The sequence below is a fragment of the Furipterus horrens genome, unplaced genomic scaffold (genome assembly GCF_987537825.1).
Source record: "Furipterus horrens unplaced genomic scaffold, mFurHor1.1.pri manual_scaffold_2, whole genome shotgun sequence".
In the NCBI taxonomy this organism is placed as follows: Eukaryota; Metazoa; Chordata; class Mammalia; order Chiroptera; family Furipteridae; genus Furipterus; species Furipterus horrens.
Window position 1 is genome coordinate 88,661,671 of NW_028327172.1, and position 21,442 is coordinate 88,683,112.

The 21,442-nt window shown below is 41.4% G+C and overlaps 1 protein-coding gene across 2 annotated transcripts in view; it reads right to left on the reverse strand.

The window, feature by feature from the left end:
* JAML (junction adhesion molecule like) overlaps positions 1–21,442 on the reverse strand; it is a 48,081-nt gene that overhangs the window by 14,998 nt on the left and 11,641 nt on the right. For both annotated transcript variants that reach the window (XM_090266021.1, XM_090266020.1), the window contains exons 3-7: positions 15,482–15,636; positions 13,945–14,170; positions 8,750–8,859; positions 4,183–4,420; positions 1,248–1,386 (exon numbers count right to left, since the gene is read on the reverse strand). In XM_090266021.1, the coding sequence (XP_090122147.1) occupies positions 1,248–1,386; positions 4,183–4,420; positions 8,750–8,859; positions 13,945–14,170; positions 15,482–15,636 (868 nt within the window). The remainder of the gene's footprint in view (positions 1–1,247; positions 1,387–4,182; positions 4,421–8,749; positions 8,860–13,944; positions 14,171–15,481; positions 15,637–21,442) is intronic.

Sequence of the window (21,442 nt, forward strand, 5' to 3'; positions counted from 1 at the left end):
CTGGTCTCTGGCCTGGTGGCTGTAAGCCTGGCCACACTGTTACAGGCTCACTGGTGTGTATGGGAAGTCTTTGAGGTAACTGGCTGCAAAGCCAGCCCCCGCTGTTGCAGACACACTCTGAGTGCTAGTGCTGAGTGAGGCCACCCACTGGGTGTAGCAGGGCAGGAGGTGTTTTGGAGGGGTGCTACCCTGGTTAGGTCCTCAGGATAATGCCAGATGGGGTGAACAGTGTTAGCAAGGTTAATAGACAGTGTCAGATATGGCACTTTCCACTGTCAGACCAACTAAGTTAAAGAAAAGGGAAAAAATGGTGCCCACCAGCACCTCTGACATAAGAGCAAGTTCTAACAGATCCCTGTCCATTCAGCACACACCCTAAAATTAGTCAATGTATCACCTTCACGTATGACCTAGGTGCTTTTCAAACTGCTGCCTCTGTGCCAGAACTCAGAAAGAGTGCAACCTGGGTTTCCGACAGCCCTTTGGCTCCCCCTGATGTAAGCCTCACTGGTTCTCAAAGCCAGATGTTATGAGGGCTGCATTTCCTGGTTCATGTCAACCAGGCTAGGGCTCAGATCCCTTGCTCTTCAGGGACGACCTCTGCAGCTATGCTACCCTTCTCACTTGAATGTCACTGCATGAGGAGTGAGGAGTAGGGTTTGTTCTGACTAGGCTTAGTCTCTACCACTCCTACCCATTTCATTGTAGCTTTTACTTTATATCTGTAGTTGTGGAAAATCTGTTTTCTAGTCTTCAGGTGGTTCTCTGAAATAGTTGTTCTTCAGGTAGTTGCAGTTTTGTTGTCAATGAGAGGAGATGAGCTCAATATCTTCCTACTCCACCATCTTGAACTTGAAGCCAGGAGCCTTGCTCTTGAATGCCAAATAGCTAGTCCATGAAAGGTCGTTCCTTGTGGTTGGTGCACTGACCCCGAAGAACTGTATCAGGGCATGGGTTCAGCTGAGTCCAGAGATTTATATTTTTAATTATGCTCTACTTAGACCACCCTTTGTAAAAGATCTGGTAATCTTTGTAAAAAATGCCAAAGTGAATAAGGACAATGTGAGAATGTGCAGCAAGGTCCTCCAGGAGCAAAGATGGCAGGGCCACTATACAGATGACATTTAACTGACATTACCCTCTGTAAAAATGGTACAGTTAGGGCCCTATCACTTTCTTCCACTTCAGGTTAGAGGCAGTCCTGCATCTCCAGCCTCCCAACCCCAGAGGTGAGAGTAGCTCTGTACCTCTTATTCCCGTGGATCCTCTTCACAATCAGTATCAGAACAGGAAGCAGCAGGATAGTGGCACAAACAATCCCCACAATGGTCACCAGCTGATTACCACCCAGGATCTCAGGTCTGAAAGCTACTGGGGTCACCAATGCTTAGGAAAGGAGAAAAGCAATGAGAGAGCCTCAATATTCCAGAAAAGGACTGAGAGCCCCACCAGTTACATACAAAGTAACAACAATCAGGTCAGGAAGTGAGGGGAGAAGGCCAGACTCCACTCCATATCGAAACACTAGGACTCCAGCTGTTCCTGTTAGATTGAGAACCAGAGTCTGACCCCCTTGCTTACTCCTAAAATGTATATTAAGGTGGGTAGGAGAAAGGAATAGCATCTCACCTATAGTAGAGTTTTCTTCTGCATTAACAATTCAATCTTAAAATGTGGTTTACCAAATGACATAGAAATAAAAGACATCTTAGAGGCTACTAATATTTCTATGGGAAATGATTCTTTTCAAATGGATCTATGCTGTAACACTCAGCCCCATAGTGATGATACCAAGTAAGGCCTTTGGAGGCATGTCCACCCATATGGTACCTACCTCGCTAATTTCCTCAATTCACTCCAAACACATACATCATAGACCTCCTGGGAACCAGATATTACTAGACATGAAACACACAAACATGAATAATGCTGGTCCTTGACTCCAAGGAGAGGGACAACCATGTAAGCAGAAAACCACAGACTGCTAGATGCTATGATAGAAGTCTATATGGGGTGCAGAGGGGCACAGAGAAAATGGTACCCAATTCTATGTGAAGATGAGAACTTGTCAGCCAAAGTTCTAAAGCTTAAACAGAGTCTTAAAGGAAACATCAAGTTTGTTGGGCAGATAATACAGGGAAGAACAGAGGGGACATTGTGCACAGGTCTAGAAGCCTGACAGGATGGTGCTTTTAGAAACGGTTCCATGGGTTAGGTTCAAAAGTTGCTTTGGTGGGTGTGGTGAGGAACAAGGCTGGATAGAAAACTGGGTCTAAGTCATGATGATCTCAACCAGGAATTTGCTTTATTTTTCTGTAGGTAATGAAGAAACCACTGAAACATTATAGGCAGTGGAAGAGAATGTTCAGATGCGTGATTTAGAAAGATGGAACTGATTGTTGCATGAAGAATGAGCAGTGACTGAGAATGAAAGAAGAGACTAGTTAGAGGCCTACAGTCTAAAACACAGACAAAGGCAATCAGAACTAAGGTGGTGGTGATGGACTGGAAAGAAGGCAGATTCAAAGTCAGTAGCAGAAATGACAGAACTTGTTGATCTGTTAGTCTGGGGGCCATGGGGAAGGGAAGAATCAAATACAACTCCCAGGCACCTAGTTAGATAACTGTGTAGATGGTGGTGTCATTAACTGAGGTTGATGAGATGAGACAGGATGGGAGGAGGTGTGCAGGGGAGGTTTAGATGTGTTATGTTTGAAGTATTTGTGGGATATTTGGGTGGAACTCAAATATATATATATATATATATATATATATAGAGGCAGATAAATTGTGTTCAGCACAGAATATACTGAACATATGTACATATAGACTATAGTATCCAGTACCACAGAGGTAAAGATGGACAGCCAAGGAGGTGCAATCAGAGTACCATTGCTACATCCAAGCTAGAGTAGAGGCAGAAGCAAAGGCCAGAATGTAGTGTCCTGAGCAGTTACCGGGAATGAGACAAGAGATACCACATACAGTGCCTTAGCAAAACTATTTGGCTAGGTCAAGAAAGAATATATCATTAATTGTGGTGAAGATTGCACAGCTTTGAATATACTAAAAACCACCAAGTTGTGCACTTTAAATGGGCAAATTGTATGGTATGTGAGTTGTATCTCAATAAGCCTGTTTTAAGAAGAACAAAGATATAGAATGAGAGCTAAATTAGACAAGGACACAAGGTAAGAGGAAGACTCGGGCATATTTATATGCTGAATTGTAGAAGCTGATAGAAAGTGAGTGAGAAGGAACAGAGAATACACCTGAGCACAGGGGTTACGTAGAAAAAATGGTAAGGCAGAGATAAGGATGGAGACAGATTATAGACATGTTTGTGGGTGGGGAGGGCTTGGAAGTTGAATGAGCTCCCACTAATGGCTTGTATTTTGTCTATGAAGTGATGATTTCTGAGGATGAAGAAATCTATCTGTCCTGCTTCCACCTTCAGCTGGGACTTTTTGCTATTAACAAGAAGGTGCCTCTATAGATTTAAGTTTCTGGCCAGAGGTATGAGGTGTGTTCCATCCTCACCCCTATCCCCACCCTCAACCAACCACAGCCAACCCCTTAGGGCCCCACTGAAGGGCAAAGTCCACAGGCCACATCCTGACTGCTAAAATTGAGTTATGGTTTATCAACCTCTCTGTCAACATAACTGAGTTTTTATTTGTCTACAAACTGGCCTCAATGCATAGTGTTTCCCAGAATACAGAACCTTTGATCAGAAAACCCCTCTACTTTTGGTGGTGGTCCATCCCTTCCTGTTTTCTCTGTTCTTTACTGCTCTCACCAGCTCAGGACATTTCCTCCTCCACTACAGAGTATATAGCCTCTTTCTTGAAGCTAAGTAAAAATGACTTTGAACATCAACTCCAACTCATCTCTGAGTTTCTGTATCTTTACATTTGTAGGTTGTACTGGCAATGAGTGACATCCGGCAGAGGAATGGTGTTCACTAAATATTTCATTGACCTATTAGCAAAGACAGAATTAGAGTGAGGCTACAAATTTAAGGAGACATCAGTTTCAGGGTTGAGCAAGTACAGGGTCAGCATCTGAAAGTGATACCTCCTTAAATTTTGCGCCCTAAAAGCATCTTAGGCCTCACCTTAATCCTGGCCATGCCTACCAGCTAAAAGGTCCCTCATCCCTCCCAAACCAAATGTTAGGTACTTGAGGGTTTGTTATGAATCACGTGTAGCACAATGGTTTTCCTGAATGTCAGGTTTCCCAGGTGGATGCTGCAGGTGTAGCTTCCTCTGTCAGATTCCTTCACTCCTTGGAGCCTGATGGAGCCATCATTGTGGGCAGTATTCCCCACTAGGTTTACACGGTTCTGGAAACGGCCCCCATAATGGCGGTACTCCTCAGGTACTTTGAGTTTGGTGTAACAGAGAAACACAATCTCCTCCTAGAAGGGAAAGGCAAAATGTATGAGACTGCTGCAAGGTGGAGGGGGTGGGGGGAGGAGGGGAGCGGGGAAGGTTGAGAGCCCCTGAATGTGTAGGCAGTAACAGGTATTATTAGAAAGTATTAGATAACATGATGGTGTGAACACACACATGTGTGCCAGCATGTGTAATTGTGAACAACTATTCCATCTGAAGAGAGAAATGAGGAAATAAGAATGAGAGGGTTTAACTTTTTACACTGTTCTAGTAAAAAAAAAAAAAAAAAGGCAAAAGTATACCTTTACTCTTTATGACATTTCCAGTTGGATTTTCAATAGGAAATTTGAAACATGACTAAAACTGAACTCCAAGCTTTCCCCCCAAACCAGTTCTTTCTAGTCCATCCCATTTTGGTAAATGGTAATGCCTTCTTCCAGATGCTCAGGCTAAATATCTTGGAGTCATCCTTAACTCCTCTCTTTCTTGAATAACTCACAACTAAAATCCTTCAAAAAATCCTACCACTTCTACCTTCAAAATATATCCCAAATCTAGTCATTTCTCACCTCCTCCATGGTTGCCGCTCAGGTCCAAGTATCATCTCTCACCTGGATTCCCACAAGGAGCTTCCTTACCTGTCTCTCTATTTACTACTTCCTACTTATTCTCAAAAGATGAGTCATTAGAAATATAAGTTAAACCAGACTTCTGGCCAAGATGGAGGCATAAATATACACACTTCGCCTCCTTCCACAACCATAAGAAAGATTACATCTACCTCAAAACAAAAAAACACCGAAAGTACCAGACAACTGAACTGCATGGAAGTCCAACAAACAAAGATATAAAGAAGTAATACTCATCCAGACAGGTAGGAGGGGCAGAGACTGGGACCTGGAGTAGAGAGGACGAAGTGTAGCAGCGGCAACAATGGCAGTGTCAAGGCAGTGGCTGTGGCCAGCCAGCGGAAAGAGTTGCCACACATTATAAAATTATAAAAGCCGGGAAGGACACCTAGGGATCAATCCCAGTCCAAGGCAAGACCGCACAGCTCATGGTTCCAGTTCTGGGAAAATAAAACTTTATTGCTTCTGACTGTGAAAACTGGTGGGGGTTGGGGTGGCAGAAGAAACTGCCAGTCTCTTAGGAGAGTTTGTTCATAAGGCCCCCACAGTCCTAGAATGTCCACGAACCCACCCACTCTGGGAACCATCACCAGGACAACAGCTAGAGGGGTGCCAGTCGCATACAGAAAAGCAGGTGAAGTGACTGAAAACAGGGAAAGTGCCGAGCAAGTGGCATTGTTCCCTCTTTGACCCCCTCCCCTACATACAGCACCACAAAGTGGTGAAACTGGTTGCCCAGCACTGACAAAAACCTAAGGCTCCTCCCCTAACAACATAACAGGTGCAACAACTCCACCTAATACACAGAAGCAAACACAGGAAGCTGTCAAGTTGAGGAGACAGAGAGGTATGGCCCAAAAGCAGGAGATCAAGGCTTCAGAGGGAGAACCAAGTGATGAGGAGATAGCCAGCCTAACAGATGCAGGGTTCAAAACACTGTGGATAACAATGCTCACAGATGACTGAGTACAGCAAATGCATAAGGGAAGAAGTGAAGGCTATACTAAATGAAATGAGGAAAAATCCCCAAGAAAACAATGGTAAAGGGAAGGAAGTCGGGGTTCAAATCAACAATTTGGAACATAAGGAAGAAATAAACAGTAACCAGTACAGAATGAAGAAATAAGAATTCAAAAAAAAAACACGGAGAGGCTTAGGAACCCCTGGGACAACTTTAAATGTACCAACATTTGAATCATAGGGATGCCAGAAGGAAAAGAGTAAGAGCGAGAAATTGGAAAATTGTTTGAAAAAATAATGAAAAAAAAACCTTTCCTAATTTGACAAAGGAAATAGACATATAATTCCAGGAAGCACAGAGAGTCACAAACAAGCTAGACCCAAAGAGGACCACACCAAGACACATCATAATTAAAATTCCAAAGGTTCAAAATAAAGAGAATCTTAAAAGCAGCAAGAGGAAAGCAGAGAGTTACCTACAAAAGAGTTCCTATAAGACTGTCAGATGATTTCTCAAAAGAAATGTTACAGGCAAGAAGGGACTGGCAAGAAGTATTCAAAGTGATGAAAAGCAAGACCCTACAACCAAGGTTACTCTATTCAGCAAAGCTATCATTTAGAATGGAAGGTCCAATAAAGTGCTTCCCAGACAAGGTAAAGCTAAAGGAGTTCATCATCACCAAACTGTTATTATATGAAATGTTAAAGGGACACATTTAAGAAAAAGGATGTCAAAACTATGAACTTTAAAATGACAACAAACTCACAACAACCAACAAATGAATCTAAAATCAAACAAAAACTAAGCAAACAACTAGAAGAGAAACAGAACCACAGATATGGAGATCATATGGAGGGTTATCAATGGGGCGGGGGAGAATGGGGAAAAGGTGCAGGGATCAAGAAACAAAACTGATAGGTAAAAAATAGGGGGATGTAAAAAATAGTAAAACAAATGGAGAAGCCAAAGAACCTATATGCATGACTCATGAACATGAACTGAGGGGGTGGTGGCAAGGGGGTGGGGAGGTTGCTGGAGGGAAGGAAGGTGTCAGGCAGAGGCAGGCAAAGGGGGGCGAAAAACTGGGACAACTGTAATAGCATAATCAATAACATATACTTAAAAAAAATAAATGTAAGTTAATTTATGTTACTCCTCTGCTAAAAACCCTCCAATGGCACCTCCATTTCTACTAAAAGTACAGACACTTTTCCTCTCTGATTTAATCTCCTACTTGTTTTCCCTCACCTACATGGGTCACTTCATTCCAGCCACAATGACCTCCTTGCTGTTCCTTGAGTACTGGCCTCAGGGCCTTTGCCTTTGCATCTGATGCTCTTTATACCTGGAACACTATTCTCCCCAGACACACATATGGTTCCTTCACTTACTTCAGGCTTCTACTCAGATGTCACCTTTTCAGTGAGGCCTCACTGACCCGCCTCTATAAAATAGCAACAGGGTCCTGCTTTCTTGTCCTCCATAGCTGTTAGTATTACCTAACATATTCTGTATTTATTTCTTCATTTTTTTACTGTGTATCTCCCTCCATCTTGATTGTAAGTCCCCCATCAGGGCAGGAGCTTTCACTGTATAGCAGATGCTTAAGAAATACTTATTAATGAATAAGTGTTGGAATTTTAAAATTAAGGTATATAAACATTATCATATTTGAAAGCTTTTAAGAAAAGGAAATCAGAATGGGAGTATAGACACAAAGATGAATAAAAAGACCTAGACCCTAACCTCTTGTCTCTTGTGATTCAAATTCACATCTCAAAATGTCAATTCTCATCCTATTTCCTATTGTGGCTCATTTGGTGGATGACATTTCAATACATGACAAATCCCCAGAGGTAAACCTGAGACTACATATAATTCCCTATAATGTTACCATGATACCACCCTTTCTGACCTACTGAGATAGCATATAGGAATCAAGTGAGTTCAAATGACTTTTTTATAGGGATTCCCTAAAATACATTTTAATTTATAAAAGCTAAAACTTATAAACTTTCCACCTTAACTTTTTTGAACAGGAAGTTATTTGGGATGTCCCTAAAAACATAGTTTGACCCATAAGTACATCACCATGCCACAGTTAATATCACTGGTCTAGTGAAATAACTTGCTGTTTATTGTTTCAGAGTTCTCATGAACTACTCATCACCCTGACTCCCAGGATCTGTTATACTAATACCAACATCTGAAGCATCCATAAAGACAGAGGAAGTTCCTTCCATCACATAAATATCACAAGGGACAACGGAAGAAAACTCACAAAAATAACCCAAATAAGAATAACGATGTAATCATTCTTATGTCTAGCCCATAGCTTTCCTGGTTAGGCCACAAAAATCATCCCCTTCATTCTCCTATGAATTCTACAAAGAGAAGGAGGGAAAAGAGGGAAGAAACTAATATGCAGTGGCTAAGTCATATACAAATGCTTTACATGGACTATCTCATGTATGCATCTTCACTACCCTAAAAGTTATGCATTTTCTTCTTCTTCTTCTTCTCCTCCTCCTCCTTCTTCTTCATTATCTCCATTGTCTTTATTAGAGTTACTTTTCCCAACAGGAAACTGAAGTTGCCAGCACTGTGGCCAAGCTAGGAGAAGGCCCAGTTCTAACAAGATCCAAAGCCCAGGCCCTTGCAATACCATCACATGACACCCGATGCCTAGATTCTCCTTCTCCCCTACTGTCCTGACACCTTGGCCAAGGGCTTCTACCACTGTGATGGCTCTTTCTCATTACCTTGGCATCCCCTGATGAGAACATCCAGTCTATCTTGGTCATGAGGTTCTCTTTTGTGCTTTGGAAAACACATCTCATCAATGCTGAATCACCCACATGGACTGTGAGTTCTGGGGATAAAACGATAAATCAGGTTAAAACCAAGATATAATCTATAGAAGCCAAAGAACTTCTAGAAGAGATCATGTTTGGCCACAGATCCTCAACAGTAAAATCAACATTATCAACAAATACTAAACACATTCTCTCCACAGATGATCCAGATGACCCTGTATGGACAAAGTACTCAGAAACTTCTCATTCAAACAAGACACTCCAAGGGTAAAAGAATACTCTCTAGTTACCTACATACATCACCCTGAGGGGTTCTGTTGTCTTTATACTACAATAAACACTTTCTGGTCTTCTTTAATCCCCTTCTCCCTCCCCTTTGCAGAATTTTTCTCATGATCCTCAATTCCACTTCCAGTTTACACTAAAGAAAGTACAGAAAATCTTGAAGCCCACCATTTTCTGTTCATCTACTTAGATACCCACATCTGCTTAACATAAACAGGAAGTGGAAAGTTGTATAACTCTCCTTCTTCTATGTATATAATCCACTGGATCTCCTAGCAGAAAAACTGAATCATGGTGACTTTTCTCAACTTCTTTTATTCTTTTTACAAGTGGTCTTTAGGACAGTTCTGGCTACAGAACAGGTCATAGGACTCCTTGCTAATTAGGCCAAGACAACAGACAGTTTTCCTCTGAATTTAGTTTCTTTTTCAATTCCTGCCCGCCACTCCCCCACCTGGTCCCCCTTCTCCTGCTTCTGGCTTCTCAAGTCCTAGGCTCTTCTTTCTGCTTATTTTATAAGTAGCTCACCACATCATACAATTAATGCATAAGTCATTTCAGGAGGTCCTTGAAAAAGAAAACAACTAGAAAGATATTTCTGAGTTTTTCAATGATGCTCTACACAAATCAACCACAAAATCAATTAAGAAATGAAAGGTAGGATGGTATTTAGGGAGACACAAGCCTAGGTCTTAACTGAACAAATTTCCTTCAAAAGAGCATTAAGTTCATGAAGAAATAAACACAATGCATAAGCCAACCTTTTCATCCAAATTGTTTCCCTGGGAGAACATTAACTTCCTGCCCAGCAGGAAAAATGCATAATGGGATGAAAGCAAAAGAAAATATTATGAACTTGAAACTCTATAAACAATAAAAATGAAGTTAAAAAATAATAAAAAATATTTTAAATGGCAACAGCCAACACACACACACGGAAAAGAAAAGAAACTCTATATAGAGAGAATTATTTTGGAAGTAATAAAAATTCACTCCAAAGAATACCAGTAGAGAAGGAAACACCCTCTAATTCCAGCAACACATTAAAAACTGAACTCTATTTTTTATTTTATTTTTTAAATTAATTAGTTTTTTAACAAGGTTACTTTATTTTATTTTATTTTATTTATCTGTTTTTAGAGAGAGGGGAAAGGAGAAAGAGCGGAAGAGAAACATCAATGTGCAGTTGCCTCTCATGTGCCCCCAACTGGGGACCTGGCATCCAACCTAGCCACGTGCCCTGACTGGGAATCAAAACAGCAACGCTTGGTTTGCAGGCCGACTCTCAATCCACTGAACCACAGCAGTCAGGGCGAACTCTATTTTTTAAATGCAATAATAAAAACTAAGCCTCTGAGTCCTTTCCATGCACCAGACATCTGCTAGACACCCAGAATAGTCTATCAGCTAGTAATTACAATCTTCTCAAATATTCACTATTACCCTTCCATTTTGCAGAGGGAGAAAGTGAAAGAGACCAAAACCAGATGGCCAGTAAACATAAGGCCAGCACACAAACACAGGCCTGAGTGAAAACAAAAGTCCAAGCTTTCTCATTCACTGCACTCTGCCACCTCACATTAGTGAAAGGATGGCTGACTCCAGAGTGAAAGTGCAGGAAGTTAGTGTTAGTTTTAGTTGTAAGATTATTGTCTACAGTGTTTATATAAGAACTATTAAAAAAGAATTAAGGTAACAGAATCTGAATGGATAAAAGACTTAAATGTAAGCCGTGACACTATAAAAGTCCTAGAGGAAAACATAGGCAGTAAAATTTCAGATATCCCATGCAGCAATATTTTCACCTATATATCTCCTAGGGCAAGGGAAATAAAAGAAAGAACAAAGAAATGGGACTACAGCAAACTAAAAAGTTTCTGCTCAGCAAAAGAAAACATCACCAAGGTAAAAAGGGAACCAACCATATGGGAAAATATATTTGCCAATGATACTTTGGACAAGGGTTTGATTTCCAAAATATATAAAGAACTTATATGACTCAACACCAAGAAGATAAGCAATCCAATTTAAAAAATGGGCAAAGGGCCTGAATAGACACTTCTCCAAGTAGGACATACAGAGGGCCCTTAGGCATATGAAAGGATGTTCAACATCACTAGCCATCAGAGAGATGTAAATTAAAAGCACAGTGAGATACCACCTCATTCCAGTAGAATGGCCATCATTAACAAATAACAAACAACAAGTGCTGGCAAGCATGTGGAGAAAAGGGAACCCTAGTGCACTGTTGGTGGGAATGCAGACTGGTGCAGCCACTATGGAAAACAGTATGGAATTTCCTCAAAAAACTAAAAATGGAACTGCCTCTTGATACAGTGATTCCACTGCTGGGATTATACCCAAAGAATCCTGAAACACCAATTCAAAAGAACCTATGCACCCCTTTGTTCACAACAGTGCTATTTACAATAGCCAAGTGCTAGAAACAGCCTAAGTGCCCATCAGTGGGTGAATGGATAAGAAAAACTGTGGTACAAACCCTGGCTGGTGTGGCTCAGTGGATTGAGCACCGGCCTGCAAACTAAAACGTCACTGGTTCGATTCCCAGTCAGGGCATATGCCTAGGTTGTGGGCCAAGTCCCCAGTTGGGGGCACACAAGAGGAAACCACACTTTGATGTTTCTCTCCCTCTCTTTCTCTCTCCCCTTCCTCTCTCTATAAAAATGAATTAAAAATCCTAAAAAACAAACAAACTGTGGTACATCTACATAACAGAATACTACACAGCAGAAAGGAAGAACTCCTACCTTTTGCAACAGCATGGATAAAACTGGAGAGTATTTTGCTTAGTGAAATAAGCCAGGTGGCAAAAGACAAATACCATATGATCTCACCTATCAGAGGAACCTAATGAACAAAACAAACAAGCAAGAAAAATAGAACCAGAGGCATGGAAACAAGGAGCAGATTGACAGTGACCAAAGGGGAGAGGGGAGGGAGGGAAGAAGGGAAAGAAGGGGAAGGGTCTAGTCAAGGAATTAGTATAAGTGATCCATGGACATGGACAACAGGGCAGGGATTGACTGTGGGAGTGGGGGAGGGGGCAGTGGAGAGCAACAGGGGAAAAATTGTGACAACTGTAATAGAACAACAAAAAAAGAAAAAATAATAATTAAAACAATTAGTTCTATTAATATGGGCTTGAAGGGATGTCCCTAATATACAATTAGGTTTAAAAAAGACAAATTTCAGAGCTATGTATATAAAAGAAATAATTTTCATTTAAAAAAACAATAATTATTAGCTGAAGGATAAACTTTGTAGAGAAAATTATAGATGACTGCACAAATGGAGTTTTCACATGGGAAGAGACAACCTCCATCAAGCAAGATAGACAATTTTGCACTGGCCACCAGGCAAACCGTTAGGAGTTGGAACTATTCCCACTCTGGATAGAGGGAAAAAAATATATACAAGTTGCCCCACTGGCTACTGGGGAAATAACTAGCTACCTCTAAAATTGTTCTAGCCTGTTCCCATGGATTTCTATGAAATCATATCCTCATGGTTTATTCCCTGTGTGTCTCTTCTAAGCAGGAAAAGGCACCCATTTTGTAGGCCATGCTTATATGGACAAGTGTTTGGGCACTGCATTAGAAGATGTAGCCCAGAGGTAATCCTGGGGAACTCTGGCAACTGATTCATTTCCTCTTCCTAGAGAACCACAGCCTTGGAATCAAAAGAAAAATGTCAATTGAAAAAAAGTAGAAAAAACTAGGAAAGGCCAAAAGCTACCTTCTACAACTCCATTTTTTAGTTACTGTACATTCAAGTGAGGGACACTAATTCAAAAATTTCATTCATTCAACAAATGTTTATTGATTGCTTACTCTGTACTAGGCACTGTGCCCAGGGCTGGTCAGGGACAAAGAACACAGACCAAGGAAAACAGGGAACACACAACTGAACAGGTATGATGAGTATCACCAAAGAGGAGGACAGGGTGCTCCAGAGAAGCTCATTAAAAGAGTGGACCTAAACTCACTGGTGAGGAGGGGAGGGTCCAGATTCTAGTTCCCTAACTAGACTTAGGCTATAGTCTGTTCCTTCTGTCTCACACTTTTAAAGAATGCTTCAAATTCTGTGATTTTCAAACATTTTAAGCAGCAGAATTCTTTCTTCAAAGCAAAATCTTATTTGGCAGCCCAATAATAAATCAGTAAAACGATAAAGGACTATGGTGGCAGTGGAGATGGAAACCAGAGGCCCTGCCTGACTAGGTCCTCTATCATCCCCAGCCCGTTTCACCCTCTGTGTGGCCTACCAGGTTCCTTGGACTTTGAAGCTTCTACAGAGCAGTTCTTAAACCACCATTCTACTGAAGCCACTCCCTCCATTTACAAATGAGAACACGAGAACCAAATAAGTTAGGAAAATCTGCTCATTTCTTTTATACCCCCCAGAGCACTTAATATAGGTAACTATAAAATATGGATATAGCATCAATGTGGATAAATGATGGGAAGTATCGGGTATAGTGAAAAGAACATGGATTTTGCTGTCAAAGGTGACAAGGTTCAAGTACTGCATATGACATTTAATAAATATGGGTCCCAGGCATAGTTACTTAACCTCTCTAAGCCTGTTACTTCACCTGTAAAATAAAAAGAACAGTACTTCCTTCACAACATTTTCAAGAGGATGAAATATGTTTAAAATAATAATAAAATAATGGTCATCATTATTTTAATTTAAAGAGCACTATTTACTGAGAACTCACACTGTGGTAAGCACATAGCCCAAAGCCTGGCACTTACTCACTTAATCAGTTTCCTCCCCTCTTTGCTCTTCAAATCTCTAGCCCTTCTCCCTTGTCTAAGTAAGCATTCATGTACCTTTGGGCTCCTCCGGTAGTACATGCAGCACCACTGTTTTTTTTAACACATAGCTCTCCATTTCAAGGCGAATTTCACAGGTATAGATTCCCTGGTCAGCCTCTTGCACATTTTGGAGCAGGAGAGAACCGTCATTGTGTGAGATGTCCCCCACCAAGCGCGCGCGATTCTGGAAGCGTCCCACAGGCACACTGAGGTTGGCGTAATAGTATAACACGTAATCATCCTGGAGGGGCAACACAACATTGGAGAAAAACTAATGTCAGTGGCACCAGATCTAGGAGTCTGGATTCAAAAGACCCTGTTCTGTGGAAGCAGCATAGCTATCATCAACATTGTGATCAAAAACTACTTAGTGCTCAGTTAATAATAATAATGTGTAAGGCAATAATCTAACTTGCACAAGGCTCTGTGGCTCATTTATACAAAAACAAATGGAGAAATAGAGTCCACACATTTTCATTTGTAACAGTGTAAAGTAAAATGTAACAGCCACTCTGAAGATCACTCTGGGGATTCAAACTTACAACTTTTGAAAACCACCTGCTATCTTTGCCCTGTCTTATGCCATAGCCCCCAAATTAGAGGACATTCGGAGGCATGATGTATCCCCTGGCTGGCTGCTGTGAGACTTCCAACATGTTTGCTGTCACTCCTTTTCCTGTCTGCCCTCTTCTAGGCAGCTTATCATAAGGAATGAGGAGTCATTAACAGGGAGTGGTTTATAGGCTGGTATATGAAGCCCTGGGGTATTCTTATTTCTACTGACACCATGGGAATATATCCCTCTTATAATAATAAATAGTAATAAAAACTTGAGTGAGAGTAGCATTATAAGAATAACATGTTCATTTGCAAACATTGGGAGCTTGTTGTTAGAAATACACTACTTAGGACATACTTCACAAATGATCCTGACATGTAAATATCTTTGCAAAATCTCTGATGAGACTTAATACAGTTCCCTACTCAAAATAGCTCCCATGAAATATCCTCCCTTAGCTATGTTGCATCTACCAATCCCAGCATGTCTAGTTTGAAGGAGAAAAAGCAGCTTCTCCAGCACATAAATGGGGAAGTGGAATGCTGAAAACACTATTACTGTGACATCTTTCTTATGCATAGGCCATAACCCTTTTGTCCAGACCAAAGCACTCTCACCATCTCACGGCCCCCTACCCCACCCCATGCACCTATGCTCCTCCTCTACAAAGGACTGAAATTGAGAAAAGAAACTAAAAGAACTTAATGTACATGTCTCCCATTAGCTTCTAAATGACCTGAACAGTTGAGCATTACCATTATTATAATTACCTTCACTTTCACAGATGGAGAAGTGGAAGTTCAGTGAGGTTGGCTAACTTTCCCAGCTGACTACACAGCCAAGTATTTGGACTGAGAAGAGTTCTGACGTGCCCCAGAGCCCAAGCTCTTACAATGCCACCTCGTGGCAGAAGACCTGATTCTCCCTCTCTCTCACTGTCCTGACACCATCAGCCAGGGCTTCTACTACACTGTGATATTTTCTCCTCGTTACCTTGGTGTGCTTCCCTGATGAGAACATCCAGTCTACCTTGGTCATATGTTTGTCTTCTGTGCCCTGGAAAACACATTCCATCAGGGCTGAATCACCCACGTGGACTGTTAGCTCAAGGGAGGAAACAACCAAGTCATTCAGACCCAGGAAATAACCTACGGCAGTCAAAGGCAAGAGGAGACAACATTTAGACAAACATCCTTAACAACAAAAATCAGTAATAATCATCAAGTACCATTCACTTTCCTTCCCCAGGTATTTCAACATGGACAAAGTATTCAAAGGCCCCTCACTCAAATCAGCATGGCCTTCAGAAGGATAAGAAAAATACCCTCAGAGATCCAAGATGGCGGAGCAGTCAGTGGAAGCTACACTACCCTCCTCCCAGAACCAATCTGGAATTACAACTTAATTATGGAGAAATCATCTGGAATAACCAACTAAACACTAGCTGGAGAGAAGCCTTATAACCACGGAAAGACAGAGAAGGCCATTTCATCACAACGTGACTGGTAGGAAGTGCAGAGACACAAAAGGGCTGGCTGGGCTCCCACAGGTGGCAGCTGAAGTGACTGAGAAACAGTTCAGCAGCCGGGGGTTCCCCCTGAGAAGGGCAGGGTCTAAACCCCCAGCTGGACTTCTCAACCTACAGCAACAGAACAGAAAGTAAAATAACATCCAGCTGTGAAAAGCAAAAAGTCACAGGGTTTTTTGCTGGCCTGAAAGAAACAGCTGGAGACAAAGCTCTTACAACAAATCATGTACAAAAATATTTTGGCACCCACTTACCGTGGGCTCAAGCAAAGGGAGGGCAGAGAGGACTAGAGACACGTGGGGAGAATTTGGGGTGGTGGCTTTAGGGGGAGAACTGGGAGAGTGGACGGCAGGGTCCCAGTGCTGACTCATTCCCCATACTGCAGGCAGACCATTCCCCTCCAAGTGGAGTCAGCCTGAAGGGAAGCAAAAACCCCACCCGCAGGAATTAACCTGCCCCACCCTCAGTTCTTATGCCTGAAGGCTGATCACTGATTGAATAGATGAACAACTAAAGGAGACAGACAAAGGCAGTAGATCCTGGAAGTCTCCAACAGGCTGCCTAGGCCCAGACTGGTACACGATCTGACATCAACCAGGGACAGATCCAGGAAGTGCAGATAAATCTAAGAAGCAGCAACAAACAAGAAGAGTTACAAAAATGGTGAGACAGAGAAACAACCCCCCATCGAAAGGAAAGGAGAAATCCCCAGAAAGAGTTCTAAATGAAATAAGAGGAAAGCAAACTATCAGACATGGAATTCAAAACATGGATTACATGGAAGCTCAATGAGCTCAGTGAGCTCAAAGAAAACTACAAAGAACTCCAGGGAAACTACAAGGAACTTACTGAGAATTTCACTAGCATGAAAAAGGACATAGAAGCTAAAGAAATAAAGAATATAATTTCTGAATTGAAGAACACAGTAGAAGAAATTAAAATCAGGCTAGAGGAAGCTGAAAATCAAATCAGCGAGCTGGAGGACAACGTAGAAAAAATTCCCAGACAGTGCAACAAAATGAAAGAAGACTGAAAAAGAATGAAGAGGTTTTAAGAGAGCTGCAGGACAACAGGAAATGTAATAATATCCACATCATAGGAATACAAGGAGAAGAGGAGCAAGGAATGGAAAACCTGTTTGTAAAAGTAATGACAGAAAAACGTCCCTAACTTGATGAGAGAAAAAGTCACTCAAGTCCAGGAAACACAGAGGACCCCAATGAAGATGAACCCCAACAGGCCCACTTCAAGACACATCATAATTAAAATGGCACCATTCAAAGACAAAGAGAGAATCGTAAAAGCAGCAAGAGAGAAACAGCTAATAACACACAAGGGAGGTCTGATAAGGCTATCATCAGATTTCTCAGCAGAAACACTACAAGTCAGAAGGGAATGGCAAAAAATATTCCAAGCAATGAAAAACAAAGGCCTAAAACCAAGACTACTCTACTCAGCAAGGCTCTCGTTGAAAATAAAGGTAAAATAAGGAGTTTCCCAGATAAAAGAAGGCTAAAAGAATACATCTCCACCAAACCAGCATTGCAAGAGATGCTAAAGGGTCTGCTTCAAGAAGATGAAGAAACAGACAGAGACAGAGAGGAACACAAGTACAAAGGGGAAAAATGACAATGAATAAGTACCTATCAATAATAACAAAAGAACTTATACACCCCTATGTTCATAGCAGCACTATTTACAATAGCCAAGTGCTGGAAACAGCCTAAGTGCTCATCTGTAGATGACTGGATCAAAAAATTGTGATACAGCTACACAATGACTCGAGTACTATGTAGCAGAAAGAAGAAACTTCTACCATTTGAAACATGGATGGAACTAGAGAGAATTATCCTTAGTGAAATAAGCCAGGCAATGAAAGAAAAATACCATATGATATCACCTATTACAGGAGACTAATGAACAACAAAAACAAATGAGCAAAATTGAATCAGAGGCAGGTAAGCAAGAAGCAGACTAACAGTGATGAGGGGGTAGGGAGAGAAGAAGGGGAAGGAGGGGAAGGGCCTAGTCAAAGAACATGTATAAATGACCTATGGACATGGACAATGGGGTGGGGATTGACTGTGGGAGAGGGGTGAGCAGAGTGTGGGGAAGTAATGGGGAAAAAAGTGGGACAACAGTAATAGAAAAACAAAAATTCTTAGTGGGGGAAAAAATGAGAGCAAAATAAATTAATAAATAAGAAAATACCCTCCCCTCAAAAAAACCTCACTTGTAGGGAAATGAACAAAAGAAAATGTAACGTATGGAAATGCAATTTTAGTGGATATTAGAAGGACAAAGATTTTCCTCACTATATTTTTCTCCCTACCTGATCCCTCCAGAATTTGGCATTCTGAAGGAGTGAGTAATGACATAAGGTTCTTTGCATAAAACTAATAAGACCAGTTGTTAATAGAGTGTTTGTTAACCAAGACTTAGACTGGAATGTCATGCCTAATGGAGGCATGCTTGGGTTCTGGTTGTTACCAAAAAGCCCCGAGGAACTGGGTTTGACTTTCAAAGGTAATAAAAGCCAACCTTGGCTGGTTGTGCATTTCATGGCAATCTTCCCAGGGAAGGAACAAAGGTTGCTTTCCTGAAAGATGGTTAGAAAGAACCTTAGGCACAATGGAAAACCTGAAGGACTTGGAATAGACAGGTGTTTACAGGAAAGGCTGAATGGCAGGTATGTGGCTCAGCTTCTGTGCCCTGGAGGGCAGACTGAAAGTCACCCTAAAGGTTCCTTGTGTAAGTTCCAGCAAAGCAGACTTAAAGATCATATGTGATCATTTGCTGTTGTGTTTATGCAAATGAACAGGATAATTTTAAACTGGACTTAATGCAGTTCCTTTAATAACTTGGAGGGTAATCCTAAAGAGAAAAATTGCGATTCGAGAAAAATCACAATGCTCAGTGGTAGACTATAAACTAGAGCAGCTAACTGTCTTTAAAGTTAATTTTCATTTAAAGTTTGTTTCCATTTGAAATTTAACTAGGTCTGTGACATCATCAAAGATACTTAATTTACAGGCAAGAAGAATGTCAAATGCCTTGCAACTGGATGTCTTCCCAATAAGACAGTTTTGCAGATTTGGAGACTGGTTTGTATGTTGCATAAATTAACATGTGTGTTCTTTTTTTTATAGAGCGTAAGCCTATGATCTCATTACCTGAATGATTGTCTGTATGTATAGGCCTCACTTAATCCTGTCTGCATTGCTGCCTCCTAAGACTCAATGGTTTGGCTGAACTAAGTGGTTGGGTTGGTGAAGTATGGGGTGGTCTGTGGGCTTCACTTTAAAATGGGTTTCTTTTTTCTATCCTAATGGCTTGGACAGAAAGGGCCCAGAAGTCTGAGGGGGGAAACCTAAAATATTCCCCTCAGCCTCAACTAAGTATAGTGGGCAAAAGGGCTTTGGACAGGTGTGACGTGCTTTGCACACCTTCCTCCAAAGAAGCCTTTTTTTTCCTAATGTGGGACATTGAAAAATTAATCTCTGCCTTTTGTCATCTAGTGATTATGGATTGAATGATTCCTTTTAACCCTGTTGCCAAATCTGTTGCCCTGAGAATAAAACAAGGATGCCAGCCTGTTAAACCAAGCATGCCATTGCCCGGGGACAGCCAACTGACCTGGAGTCTGCAAGATCCTTCTGCATGTTGGAAGACCACCCCCCATCCACACCCCCACACTTATTAGGAATTTCTGGACCCAAGGGTAGGTAGGACAACAACCATGTCCAGCTTGAAGCAGCTAGAGGAGAACGAGACCTTCGCCCATTGTCTTTTATAAGATTATAAAGGGTCTGAAGTCTGAGAGGGGGAAATTGTTACAGAGTGGGAGTCCCCCCCCACCAAAATTAATTAATTTTAAAAAACCGATTAATATAGGAAAGGATGAAGCCAAAGAACTTATATGCATGACCCATGGACATGAACTAAGGGGGGTGGGATTGCTGGAGGGAAGGGGGATACTGGGCGAAGGGGAGCAAAGGGAAAAAAATCGGGACTACTGTAACAACATAATCAATAAAATATACTTAAAAGAAAAAAGAAAAAGAAAAATACCCTCTAGTTACCCACATGGCTCAAATCAGGGGGTTCTGCAATCTTCACATTACATAAATACTAAACTGGTCCCATTCTTCTAGCTAGTCCCTTCCCCTTCTCCAGAATTCCTCCCTGACTCAGACTTCCTTTCTAAAGGAGTCCGTACTTTCAGATCATGTGTTTAAACACCCATAAACAGGAACTGAGATATTTCTCACTCTTAGTTCACCACCAGTTCCCTATCTGAAAAACCAATTCACAGGTATTTTTGCTTCCTTCCTCTTTTCTCTTTCTTTAGTTCCTTTACAAAAGCTTATGTCTGAATCTATTGGCTGATTCTAGCTGTGCTGCAGATTCTTGTAATTAGGCCAATACAGAGTATAGCTCTTCCTTAAATTTGCCTTGTGTTCAACTTCTTCCCATGTCCCCTCTAGCTCTGCCAACAGACCTGGCTTATCAGTCTCTAGGTGCTTGAACACATGGTACTGCTCCACTCTCTGTAGTCCACTCAAGTAATTTCTCTTTTCACTAAAAGAGAAAGCCATTATACTGCTATTTCTGTTTTCACAAGATATGCTCTATGCAAAAACAAGAACATCAAGAAAAACACGTTTAGAGACTGATGGGTGCCAGAGGGGAGGGAGGGTTGGGAGTGCTGGGTAAAATAAGTGAAGGGATTAAGAAGTACATATTGGGCCCTGATTGGCATGGCTCAGTTGGTTGAGCAGCATCCTGCAGAGCAAAGGGTCACCAGTTTGATTCCCAATCAGGGCACAGGCCTGGGTTGCAGACCAGTCCCTGGTAGAGGGCATGCAAGAGGCAACAGATCAATGTTTTTCTCCCTTTCTCCCTCCCTCCCCTTCTCTCTAAAAATAAATAAATAAAACCTTTGGGAGAAAAAAACTTTTAAGAAGTACAAATTGGTAGTTACAGAATAGTTATGGGGATGTAAAGTATAGCATAGGGAATATAGTCAATACTGTAAAAACTACATATGGTGTCAGATGGGTATAGGAAATATCAGAGGGAACACTTTCTATATATATGGTTCTCTAAACACTATGCTATAAACTGTAACTGAAAAATAAAATTTAAGTTAAATGGCACAGTTGGTTGAGTATTGTCCTGCAAAGTGAAAGGCCACTGGTTCAATTCCCGGTCAGGGCCCATGCCTGGGTTGTGGGCCAGTCCTCAGTTGGGGGCATGCAAGAGGCAACCAATCAATGTTTCTCTCTCACATCAATGTTCCTTTCCCTCTCCTTCTCCCTCCCTTCCCATCTCTCTAAAAATAAATAAATAAAATCTCTAAAAAAGAAAGAAAAAACATGTTTAGATACTGGCTGGTTTATAACAAAGAAGAGAGAAGTGAACAC